Raw genomic sequence first — 13,072 nt, forward strand, 5'->3', positions numbered from 1 at the left:
TTTTGGTTCTTTGCGTTTCTTGGAATTAGTTTTTTAACAAACAACAAAGATCATTGTGCCAGACAAATGTTTTACACTATGTAAACTATCCAAGGACCATCCGAATCCACTAAGAAATAAATAGCTTTAAATAAGTAATTTCTAATGTAAATATCACATTCATTTCACAATGAACAGAATTTTCAGATATTCATGTTATTCAAAAAATTAAGATCAGATAATTTATTGCACACAAGTATTTAATGTTTGAAAGAATTCATGCTAATGAGAAATTATAAATATATACTAGATTAAAATATCACTCTTTATATAGTACACCTGTATTACACGTTCAGACAGAAAGACATGCTTCTGTAATGCCAGACACATGTCCACATTGTCCAATATCTTTGCATAATTTGAAATACCACACTCATATCTTGATCACATACAGCAGATCAAGTAGATCACATACAGTTGATCAGGTACAGTAATAGCTTTTTCTTCTTGCAAAATGTTGCATTTGTTCACGCTCTGTTGGGGCCAGTCTCATCCGAATCAGGATCCTTCACGCTGTCCTCACTTGGCAAGGACTCTTCACCAGAAGAATGGGAGCTGAAATCTGCCACTCCTGACTCCTGGTCACTATTGTCAGCATCAGAGCTTTTTGGTTTGTCTCCAAACAGGCAAAGCTCTGCGCTTTCTCTCTCTCCTTGTTGTAGGGTGAAAACATTGGGAGCACCACCTATAAAGCCACCGATGTAATCCTGAGGAGTATTGGCCAGGCTTGTATCTAAAGGTAACGACCACAGGGCCTGCTTGCTCTCCAACACACCCTTTTGCATGTAAAGGGTTTTTGCACGCTCCTTATCCAGAACAGCCAGTTTCTGCAAAGGTAAAATACTTGATCACTGAAGTTAAAAAGGCAGACTTTGTGTGGATGATAATTCTGCATTTGTAGAACACGCATATTTAAAGGAACATGCATAATAAAATTCATCAAAAAATGATTAAGTTACTGAAATGTTACTCAATCTCAGGCCATCCGAGATGTAGATGAGTTTGTTTCTTCATCGAAATTGAACATTACATAATTTGCTCACCAATGGATTATTACTTGTGGATTATTGTGATGTTTTTATCAGGGCTCTCATTCTGACGGCACCCATTCACTGCAGAGGATCCACTGGTAAGCAAGTGCTAAATTTTTCCAAATCTGCTACGATGAAAAAACAAACTCATCTTGGATGGCCTGAAGGTGAGTACATTTTCAGCAAATTTTCATTTTTGGGTGAACTATTCTTTTAAGTAAACAAGGTGGTCTTCACAATTTCATTGTGATTTAAAAGAGATTCAAATCAAATGATTTTTTAGGCAAATATCTGGTGTTCTACCTGCTCACAGAGAGCCAGATCTTCCTCAAGTTGTTGCGTTTCCTCTTTTACAGTCATCAGACAATCTAGCTCAGACTGACGTGGGTGCAACTCACGATCAAAACGATTATACAACCTTCTCCAGTATCTAAACACAGAAAAGACAAACAATTTTTGCAGTTAAACAAACATAAATACCATAGATCAGTTACTCTGACTTTTAAAAACAAATGAATACTTAGGACTAAAGAGAAAAACTGCATGATAAAGAGAATAAAAATATGTATTATTAGTGTATATTTCATTGTGGAGAAGAAAAAACAATTTAACATGTTATGACATACTTAAAACAGTAGGGGGCAGTTCTGGGCCTTAGAAGTCCCTGATTCTGGCTCTGATCAGGTTTGAACAGAGGGTTCATGAAATCCAGCTTGTTCTCCCATAAATGAGGCCATATGGAATGAGTTTTCTCTTTGATGCTACAGAAAAACAAAACAAAAAAACACATGCAATAAAACGTGTTCAATACATGCAGAGAATACTGACATACCCCTTATCATATATTTTGGCAAATTAAGTTTTGACATCATGCCATCAAATACACAGGACAATTACCACAGATCTTTCCTCTCCTTCTGGCTGTTACAAATGAAGTTGCCATAGTGACAGGAGTAGATGTGGTTGTGGATGTTGATTAGAAACTTCTCATTGTACTCAAAATAACAGGGAAACTGTTCCATAAGCTGCCATAAACAGTCCAGGAACTGGTCTATGACAGGTGACACTTCCTTTGCTTCTCCATCAAGATGACCACATCTGAAATGCCATAAAGTCATTTACATTTAGAATGAGCACTTTTGAGCTAATACATCAGAAAACCTCTGTAAATTATTCAATGGAGGCCAACCTGTGTGAAAACTTGTGTCCAAAAGAAACCCAGTCTTTCTCAATCAGCACCTACACATAAAATAAACAGAATAAAATACCACTCCAAAGTAAGATCAGTAAGCTCTTTTAAAAAAAAGAAATCAATACTTTGACTCGGCAAGGATGAATTAAATTGATCAAAAGTGACAGTAAAGACATTATATTTTAAAAATTCTATTTCAAATAAATACTGTTCTTTTAAACTTTCTATTCACCAAAGAAAAATAATCAACATTGATAATAAAAAGAAATGTTTATTGAGCACCAAATCAGCATATTAGAATGATTTCTGAAGGATCATGTGACAATAAAGACTGGAATAATGATGCTGAAAAAGAGGTATTTTGATGCAGCCTTGGTGCAGGCCTTCTTTAAAAAAACATTAAGAAATCTTACCAACCCCAAACTTTTGAAAGCTAGTGTACCTGTGAACTGTTTAAAGGCAAAATGTCAATTCCGATGTAAAGATTCTTCCTCTTATCCCAGTTCCATAAGCAGAAACCAACTATGAGTAAGTCATTTGTAAGCTCACTTCCTAAAAAAAGTGTAAACACTGGCGCTTTCACAACATTGATCTATTTGTTTGAGCATCCTGATCATGTTGCTTTGTTGATCAATAAAAGGCAGGAACTGCTGGTAAAACCTGCTTGAAAACAAGCAATATTTCAGCAATTCTAGTTAGTGCTGGTTGTGCATTAAATGACACACTTCATCTTTGTAAATGGGTCACAAATTAATTCTATGCATCTGCACATACTGTACCTTCTGTTACCAGTGTATCAGGAAATGAGATGGTATTCTCAGACAGAACTAATCTGTGCTAGAAAGTATGTTCTTCCTTTTATGTTGACCCCATATGAGGGTAAATTTCTAAGAAGATATGATTTTCCAAACTGCGCCCGGCTATTGAATGAAACCTCTCCAGCAGAGATCCAGCCAGAGTCAATCCTTATGATTAAATGAGTAAGACCCACACAGGCAGCCTGTCAGTTATGCATCTTCTTACACTGTGAACTCTGTGACTTGTACTTTTGGAGTAAAGTTTACAAGCTACAATGCAGTATGCTCTCGTTTACCATCAGTCCCTTGAGGGTCCTGTAGTAAGGGTCCAGAAGCACACTGGCCACAGAGCACACCTGAGCCGTCCTATCCCAGCCATCAGAACAATGAACCAAGACGTTGACCCCTTCCTCTGCCACGGCCTGTGCACGCAAGAACATGAAATCAGTACCAGAGCACCCATGCATGGGCTGAAGGACTCTCAAAGGGATCTTTTACCTTAGATATGAAGATTCCAGCCTCCATGATCGATTTGATGTGTCTCAACCAGTCTGAATTTTCAAGCCCCATGAGAAATTCTCCCATGGAGGGAGAACGCAGTGCCGAAACTACAAAAACGACAACAGACATTTTGAGAAGATCCAGACAAATTCACTGCTAATGTTAAGTTTATATACGATCTGATGAAAACCAGGAGCTTTATTGAGAATTTACAATAGGGAACTGATATGAGGAATATTTTTGGATATCCGTAGTTTAGAGACGTCTTCTTTAAAGTGCTAAATATTTACTTTGGCTTTGCAGAGAAAGCTAGTGACTCATATGTTGCATCCTCTGTGAGTGTCCTCTTTATTTATGTTACTTAAAATATGCATAACTGATAAATTGGCTTGATGACAGTTCTGTCTTATGGCTCATTAGTTATTATGACAACCAAATGAATTTGTATTTCTAAAAGTGGCATTGATTCTTTTTCTCCAAACAAACATAAACATTCCCTCAGAGCACTGAAACTTTATATATGCCAACAGTTCAAATGTGATAAGAGTATTTAAGGGCTGGTGACGTCCCATGAGAACACTCCAGATGAGGGCTCAAGCCAATATACTGACAAACCTGGTCACTCTTGGTGGCAGAGACCAAACTAACTGTACAGTATTTTAAGGAAACTGCCATTCTAGGAAGAATCAAGCGTGTTGTAATTAGATCTCAAACAGCCGCAGAGTCTGTGCTGGAATTATTCGACCAGATGACTCCCTAGTGTTTTCTGAGTCAAAATGCTATCACACCCAGTACCACTATTATTTCTTCAACACTGGAAGATTTCATTCTCACGCCCTCCTTTTCTCAATCAGGGCAAAAGGGTCTCCGATCGTCAAGTCAACAAAACAAAAATAGGCGAGGAATAAAACCCAGATGGATTCAAAGCACCCCTACAACACAATCTGCTTTGCCAAGAAACTCTCCTGTGGTACAATCAATGGTTCACTGCAGAACATCTTTGTTATAGAGAATAAAATGCTAAGTGGTCTTAAGTCTTGGTTTTTTAAATGCACTGGGAAGAAATGAAGGAGAGCTGCTACTGGTTCAAGCTGGTCTACACTCCAAAAAACAGTTCTGGCATCCATGGTTGCATGAGATCTTTAACCTTTTCCATAAGGATCTTTATAGTGTAAAAAGGTTCTGCAGAATATTAAAATGTTCTTCACATTAAGGGAAAAAAAGGTTTCTTTTAAAATCTGTTAACTGAAATGTTCTTTGGGGAACCAAAAATAGTCTCTCTATAGCACTACTGCAAAAAAAAAACCTTTTGAAACCTTAACAGAAGGATCTTTCGGAGCATAATACTACAGTGGTTTATATGGGGAAATTAATTTTCTCACTTAATAAGATGGAGACAATACCCTCTATGAGTTTCTGCTGACTGTTCCTCATCACATGGATGTTTTCAATGCCGATGAACTGGAACTTAATGTTGCAGTAGTTGTCCTCATTTTCGTAGCCTTTGCCCGCAGCTCGGTTTGCCATTGCATTTAGCTGGAAATAAAGGAGAGTCTTACATAAAGTGTCTTTCATGTGTAATTTTGCTATCTGGTCCATCATATACTGGATATATATATATTTATATATATATATTTATATCATATATATAAAGTGGACTGACCTTGGGTCTGGTGTCTACAACATACATGAATCTGCTGCCAGGATTAGACTTCATGATGGCCTGCAGCATTTGCTCGTCCTCCAGGCAGCGAGCACTGAAGCCAGAGAGAGGCTGACTGCTGCGACATATTGTGGCCTAAAAAAAAAAGACATTGTATGAATAGGTGTTAGCATATGTTGGTATCCTGTTGTGTCATGTTTTTTTTTTTTTTTTTTAATGGGCACCAGTATTGGTCCTTGTTCATTAGGTACCCTAGAAAAGTGAAGTCATGACAAATAAGTGTTGGACAAAATAGTTTTAGTGGTACAGTGTTTCTTTAGTGTGAAAGTGGTCCTTTAAAAAAAACATTTAAAATAAATATAGAAATATATGTATTTATTAATTATTAATATGTACACAAATAAATATTTAAATGTAATTAATAAATAAAACAAAGTTTTTAATGTTTTCCAAGCAGTAAAATTGTGCACTGGACAGCCTCAAAGTAATTCCCAGCCTGGTCCTTTCATGCTTGATAAATAAATTCAGCTTTCTGAACAAATGGGAAAGGGGCCCCAGCATTTAAAAATTAAAATAAATAAGAAATACATTTTAATTGAATACAATATAATAAAATATTATATTTTAATATATTTGTAAAAATTGAAATAAAAAGATTAATTTTTAAATTTAAATTATATTTTAATACTTTCCATTAAAATAAACTCTGCTCAATCGAGTAAAATGCAATAATTCAGCCTAAGAGTAATTCCCAGTCTGATCCTGTCATGCTCGATTAATAAATTCAACTTAAAGAGCAAAAGATCACACTGTCCTCTCTGTGGAATGGGCACTTCATGAGAATTTGGCCCTGGTCTCATAAAACTCTAAAGGCTGAGCTTGCATTATTACTTTTTTAGACACTGTTCTAATCATATTTTGGGGTTAACGAACCATGAATGGGGGAGATATTAAACTATAACTGACCCCTTTAGGCCTCACCAGCATGATCCTTATGTGGAAGTCACACACAAGTTTCTCCATGTGGTTTGAATTCGTGTGTCCAAAAGGAAACACAGAGACTCCGATGGGAATATTTGACCTCAATGAAATGAAATGTCTTTTAAAAGAGTGCCGAACCCAAGAGGGTGCAGAAAGAACTTGACCTTGCTTTTAAAATATCCATTATTGCTGTAAATCACAATGCACGCACATGCTGCATGACACATTTAGTATCTAGCCATGGTAAATTAACTACAATTTAATGTTTAACTGACTGCAAGTTTGAGTTGAGAGTAGAACAGTGCACTTTCTTTGTAAAGAAACCAAATCAAGTTGGAGTTTAATGCAAAATCAAGCTGTATCATATTAATGGTTCATCAGAAATTAGGTATCTATATATATATATATATATATATATATAAGAACACTCAAGTCTCAAGAACACTGTGTTCTTGAACCTTGAACTCACATCCTCAATCCGATGACAAAATATTTGGCAGGCAAGGACATATGAAGGACAGGACAAAATTCTCCACAGCCTCTTTAAAAAAGGCAGATGAATACCAAGACTGCAGAGAGAATGTGCCAGATGTGCAGCCAGACTCACATGGTTTTCCTTGCAGTAGTATGACAACGTGGGAAATCGACCTCTGCTACGAAACTTTGAGCTCCCTATGATGACAGGGAGGGTGACAGATTGAGGCACAAACAAGTCAGCTGGGTAAGTATCACACACCTGTGTTACAAGAAGAAATGTTGTGCATTAAAAAAACAAACACTTACATAATATATTGATTGTATTTACGTAGTGATGGTTGGTGATATACTAACTCTGTACTCTCGGTTGATTGGGGTGACATGCCATAGCTTATTTGGAAGTCCCATTCGACTGTACTCAGCCTTCAGATCTAAAAAGTCCCATGAGTGCTCCCGTTCAGCTTTGTCGACATTGGGATTGAAGGAAAAACAATACAACTCTTCATATTTTTCTGCAAGTCAGAAAACAAAAACATGGTACACTGAAATAAGCATAACAGTGTAGTAATTGAATTACTTTTGAAAACTGTATTAAATACACAAATGCTGATTTGTCTGCAATGATATCGTTATCACAGTATATTTCTAAAACAATGCCAAAATGCATGCTAGGTGACCCACCTGGCCTGGAGAGACGTGAGAGTGAAATGTAAACATTGTGGCAGTCGCTCTCTTGCGAAATGATAAACTGCATGACCTGAAAGTTCTTGCAGTGGATTAATAAAGGGTATCCGCTCTGAGATGCTTTATGCTTTACAACGTTACACACCAAACTGTGCAGAACCTGTGAAAAACAAACATAAAGTGTCAGTTATTGTGCTTATAAAAAGACAAGTAGTACATATTTAGAACACAGAAATTCTGCACAATGACATACCAAAAATGCCAAAGCTAGTTTACACATCAGACACTTACCCACAGCTCACATCTGTCCTCAGATCCTTTACCGACAAAGATAGTGTGTGTGGCTGTCAGGTAGAGCGTGCCTACTTTAATTCTTCGAGAAGAACTTCTGTCCACTAACCGGACATTTTCAACCTGTGAAAAATAACCAAGTTAATTAGACAACATTAGTATTAGTGATGCATTAAAATACCAGCTCACAAACATATATTAGTGATCATCATCCTTCTGGTCTGAAATGATACTGCATGTTTTAATTATCTGTGATCAAATGGCAAAACTTAAAATTGAATATGGCTTTTCAGTCATTTTCTTTACATTATAAATAATGTAAACTATAACAGATGTAGGCCCTTGTATTTTTATCCTTGCACATTGGTCTCAGAGTTGAATCCAGCGAATGACTCCATTTACAAGATCACATTAAAGTCACACTAAATAAAACCATAATAAAACCTCAATTTACTAATGCTGAGCACGTGGAAGCAATGCGTGGAGATGTGAGGTACATGTCATGAAAGAGGGAATTATTGGATCATTGAATGGATGCTGGAGATTTACCTTTGGCATTCTGATGTGCTCCATCTCTGACCACCACACCTCCGTGCAGCTCATCAGGGTACAGAAATACTTCTTAGTGTCATTCTAAACGAGTGATATTGTGTTAATTTAAACACAATAATAGCTGAAGTATTGTTAAAACGCTGAGCTGCTTTGAATCCTGGTTGATACGGATACATAGGGCTCCTCCCGTCATCTGTAGTGATTCACCGTAAGGTCTCTGTGCCTCGCTGACCGCTGCTGGGTCCTAAAGCCGAAGAGTTTCGTGGTGTAAGCAAATTAGAAAATGTCTTTTCGCCAAAACTATAATAAGGGTATTCGTGTGCATATATAGTGCATATAGTATGCCGTTTTCTTAATCTAATGAAATTATGTTTTATTCCAGTGAATATGTAGGTGATGTTTGAAGTCCTGGATACAAAAAATCATTTCCATTGTTGATGCCCAGGAAAAGAGATACAACTTGACTTGTATGTGGGGTTGACACACTAAAAAAAAATAGGGTAAGTTGTCACAGCAATGTAGTTGCACAAAAGATGTTTTCAAGTCTTCGGAAGAAACATCATGTTAGAACTATTACAGAAGTTATTGGCATATAGGAGGAAACCTGTTTTTATACGACAGTTCAATAAACAGGAGGTTAATTTTGAGTAAATTACATGTTAGATACAGTTTGTCAGTCACTTTGTCAATTTTTACCAATGAAAATAGCTCTAAAGCCACTATTAACCGATCCATTACAACACCCAACAATATTTGTCTGTTTTTTTTTTTTTGTTACTAAATGAATAATGGTTTTTAACAAATGACTTATTCAGTAGCTACATTAACATGCAACCAAACAATTAGTAATAGTATTAATGGCTTAATCTTACTGAAAATCCTTCATGTAAACACATCAGTCCATTAAAATGAGCTTGATCCAAATTTTGATCAGGGGTGCCCTTACCAAAAAGTAGTATACTTCAAGTTTATTTTAGTAAGTATACTTAAGTAAAGTTCAAGTATATTTATAAGTATACTTTATGTAGTAAGTATACAAATATCAGTGTACTAGTAGTATACTTGTAAGTGTACTATTTCAATACTCCTTGGGACTAAATTGGCCCACTTTCTATAATAGCACACTTGAATAAACTTCTTTTTCGTAAGGGTGGTGTAGATCTGAAATAATCTGATCAAAAAACAAAAGTAAATGCTTGAATCTGACTATCAATCAGATTTAAAAAATACCTATGTAGGATATATGCACATGTTGTGCTACGTACTATGTTCATATACATTTATGTGCCTATGTTTATTTACAAACTTTTTTCTAAAAAGCTCCTGATGTATATTTCAGGTTTATTTTTAGATGTCATCAAGGCAAAAATGACAATTCTAGGTCTGGTGACATTATTGTGGTGCTTTCTCTCTCTCTCTTCATTTTTTTTTACAGTGGATGGAAGATAAGATCCACCTTTTTTTTTTTACAGTCTACGGTCACCACTTACTAGTGTAATGATGTAACTTGCAAAAAGTCACTGGAGTCATTGAAAAATCCCCACAGCACAAGCACAGTGATACAAAAGTATTGTTGGACTGTTATATCAGCATGCACACTGTGGATTATATATTGTTGGGCCTGAAACCACTGAGTAAATATTACATGGCTGAATCATGACGCTTAGCAGGATCAAACATCATTATGACCTTGAACAGTTGATGACTTGTTTAAAAATGATTTAATGGCAGTAAAATGATGGTTAATTGTATAAAATACCCAAAATTGACAAACATGGCGTACATATTGTCTTCTTGACCTTTTTTTATCCCTATCTTAGTGATATTTATTTTACCAATTGATATTTTTCCCTAAATTGTTCATTTTTCCCAGTTAATAATAGCACACATTAAGTTCACAGATAACTATATCTCATTCTTAAAACCTCCCTCCCCCATCTCCCTACACAAAATACATATTGACACTTCTGTGACGTGATATGACTCTTTGAGTTAATCAGTGAGCCTTTTTAGACAGTTGATTGTGCAGTTTTGTTCTGTACATGCAGCATTAATGTTGAGGGGAAAAGTGTCAAGGACTTTGATTTTGTCAATTGACCATTTCACGTCCAATCACCATTGTGATTTAGTTCAGTACTCTTTAACTTTTTATTATGGGGACTTTTATATTGTTTGTCCGTTTTGATAGATTATAGGCAAATTGTTTCATTGCATCTAGGAGATTTCTCTTTTCCCCTATCGTATGCTTAAAATATTACTGCAGAGATTTCAGAAAAATTGTTACTAGTGGATCTTTTGGCCTACCATTTTTTTTTTAAGTTTGTTCAAGCCTGCAGAATTTGAGAAGGCCTGCTATGTATTATAATGTATTTTGCCTGAAAACATATATGCATTCACCTATATGTGTCATTCCCCCTTCTCTAAACATGCCTCTAATAACCACCCATATCCCAGATTTTAGCAATGCTTACAATTTAATCAGTAATTATCATCCATATCAACCCATAGTACACTAGATTGTATTGTATATGTAATGGAAAGGACAGACCCACAGGAGCAAACCTGGGGTTAAGTGCTCTGCTCAGGGCCATAATGGTTAATAAAGCAGGATTGTAACCTCAGTAATGGCCCAGTTTCTGTAACTAAGGATTGGTCCATCAGCCTTCAGCCTTCATACCATTTTTATGAATCATGATATCATTAGTTGACATGCAAAAATCAAATGTATTCTATGTCTAAAAAAACTTTTGGCCTATACTTTAAAAAAGTAGTTTATAAAAGTTTTTTTTCCCACTGCATGGTTGGCACAGAAAATTGACTAAGCTAGAAAAACCTTGGGGCAGTTTCCCACAGGACCACTGTGCTGAAGAGGATTAGGCAAATTGGGCACTTTTGTAATAAAGCAAGCATTAAGTAGATCTTGCAATACACACAGGTGATCATTTCAGCCATCACATTGGTATTCAATATAAGTAGGATTATGGACATTAAGAAAGGTTCCTGGGTCAGTATGTCACTATTCACTGTGTAAGTTAATATGCATATCCCCTCCTGTTGCACTTACTGTAAGTTATGATACCAGATAATGCTTTCTTAGCATAAAAAAAAAAGTTTTGTCATCTTACCTTCACCAGATTCTCCTTAGGAAATGCAGTGATGTCGTAGATAATAATTTTCCTATGCTGATGCTCGGTTTAACAGATCAGACTTGTCTAGATATTCAACTTTAGCAGAGGCAGCACAGTATCATTCATGTCTAAACTTATAATCTTCTGGTAACAGCTATAAGTGTCAGTGGAGTAAAGGATCATTATTGGTCTTATTCCTTCAATCAGGCTGACCATTTAAGATGGTTCTTTAATGTAAGACGGTTAACAGGTAACAACTCTAAGGACTCCACCGTTGGTGCATCATCAAAACAAAAGCAAGCACAAAGTGACACTCATTGCATAAAAGTTATTTGTTCTCATAGATAAAGAGAAAGAGAGGCCAGTTCATCTTCGTAACAGCTGCATGCGTTTTGTAACAATGACAATGCATGAAACTTAAAGGTGCAGTAGGAGATCTACTCCTGCTAAATGCTAACTTTAGCCTGATAGCACTGAAAGCGAACGTCACACCCTCCCTGCAATCGACGTCCAAAGCCACGCGCCTGAACGCATATACGCTCACAGACCAGAATACCAGAGACAACATTACAATAGGCTACATCAGTGGTTCCCAATTCCAGCCTATGTTCCGAAGTGAAGTAAACTTCAACGGATTTCCCCCGCTCAGGGAGGAGGGAGCAATGAACACTGTGTAGGGATCATATCGATCGGAACACAGTTCATGCTCACTTCTAACGAGCTGGTTATCTGAATCGCGAGGACTGGAATTGGGAACCGCTGGGCTACATCATTTGTCATTTACCGATGAGAAAACTTTAAAAGTACTACAATACCAGGAAGGAAGATTGGGTTGTTGATGTTTGTCTGCCATTCTCGCTCTGTCTGCACACTGTCTGAACACGCTGATGACGTATCCTGTTTGCGCGAACCAGGTGCACAGAGGTATGCAGATACATACGTTGACAGGCAGGTAGGAAAGCCAATTAAAACGCTCGGACCGAGCGTTTTAATTGGACGAACATTTCTTGATCCTACGCCTTCCACAGAATATATAAATACAGATAAATACATTTAGACCACTTAACTTAATGATTGCTATCGGGATGTGAAGAGACTTTCAACCAGCATAACAAAATTTCTTTCTGAAGACAATCACCTATTGCACCTTTAAGTTGATTGCACAGCAGTTTTCCGATTTGCATCCTTATATTCTTATCTGTAGCCGTTAGCTTGGACTGTCCCCAGTCTTCCCACTAATAATTGTCTTGAACATTTCCTGGTGACAGTTCTGTTAAGTGGTGTGGAGTGTGCCTATGACAAACAGTTTCAGCATTTCATGACCTGAAATGAATGTGCAGTTGAAAAAAAAATAGTAGTTGAAACTAACTGGTTTCTTCCCATTTCTCAAGGAATCTTGTCTTCTTTTGTTCTCTCTGCTGTGTAGGACTACATTGGCATATGATGCTCTTTGGACTTGATTTTATGCCTGAAAAGGCCTCTGGGTTTCAAACCAACAAAGAGAGATGTTCGCCAGTGCCCATTCAGTAATTTTTTTATGCAATCTAAAGGCTGTTCATGTGAAATGGACCTACAGTTTCTGTTCTACACATCTTGTGGTGTTTCAAAAGTTCTGTAGCAAGTAATTGCATCAGGCTTTTAATGTAATTTCTTTTGATTCATGTCAGGTCTGTCTTTACCTGATGACTGTGCCAGCACTGGCAAATGTGTTAAACCACATTCCCTGAATTTCTGTA

General features: G+C 36.7%; 1 protein-coding gene across 1 annotated transcript; it reads right to left on the reverse strand.

Moving 5' to 3' along the window:
• Positions 1-223: 223 nt before the first annotated feature.
• Positions 224-8,767, reverse strand: LOC107661412 (myotubularin-related protein 7-like). Its single transcript, XM_016450981.1, has 14 exons — positions 8,206-8,767; positions 7,657-7,779; positions 7,363-7,525; positions 7,036-7,193; positions 6,812-6,940; positions 5,224-5,358; positions 4,964-5,096; positions 3,558-3,667; positions 3,356-3,481; positions 2,260-2,309; positions 1,968-2,168; positions 1,697-1,831; positions 1,374-1,500; positions 224-866 (listed from the first exon to the last, which is right to left on the reverse strand). The coding sequence occupies exons 1-14, from the start codon at positions 8,257-8,259 to the stop codon at positions 507-509; spliced, it is 2,004 nt and encodes a 667-aa protein (XP_016306467.1). The 5' UTR covers positions 8,260-8,767; the 3' UTR covers positions 224-506.
• Positions 8,768-13,072: the final 4,305 nt, after the last annotated feature.

Source organism: Sinocyclocheilus anshuiensis, unplaced genomic scaffold, assembly GCF_001515605.1.
Source record: "Sinocyclocheilus anshuiensis isolate Anshui unplaced genomic scaffold, SAMN03320099.WGS_v1.1 scaffold635, whole genome shotgun sequence".
In the NCBI taxonomy this organism is placed as follows: domain Eukaryota; kingdom Metazoa; phylum Chordata; class Actinopteri; order Cypriniformes; family Cyprinidae; genus Sinocyclocheilus; species Sinocyclocheilus anshuiensis.

Bases quoted from the DNA above. Each gene is read 5' to 3' on its own strand.
- LOC107661412 (XM_016450981.1), bottom strand. From the start codon at position 8,259: ATGAGCTGCACGGAGGTGTGGTGGTCAGAGATGGAGCACATCAGAATG. The intron at 2,310-3,355 runs GTAAACGAGAGC...TTTTATGTGTAG, and splicing joins GGACCCTCAAGGGACTGATG to GTGCTGATTGAGAAAGACTG. The intron at 867-1,373 runs GTAGAACACCAG...TTACCTTTGCAG, and splicing joins ATCTGGCTCTCTGTGAGCAG to AAACTGGCTGTTCTGGATAA.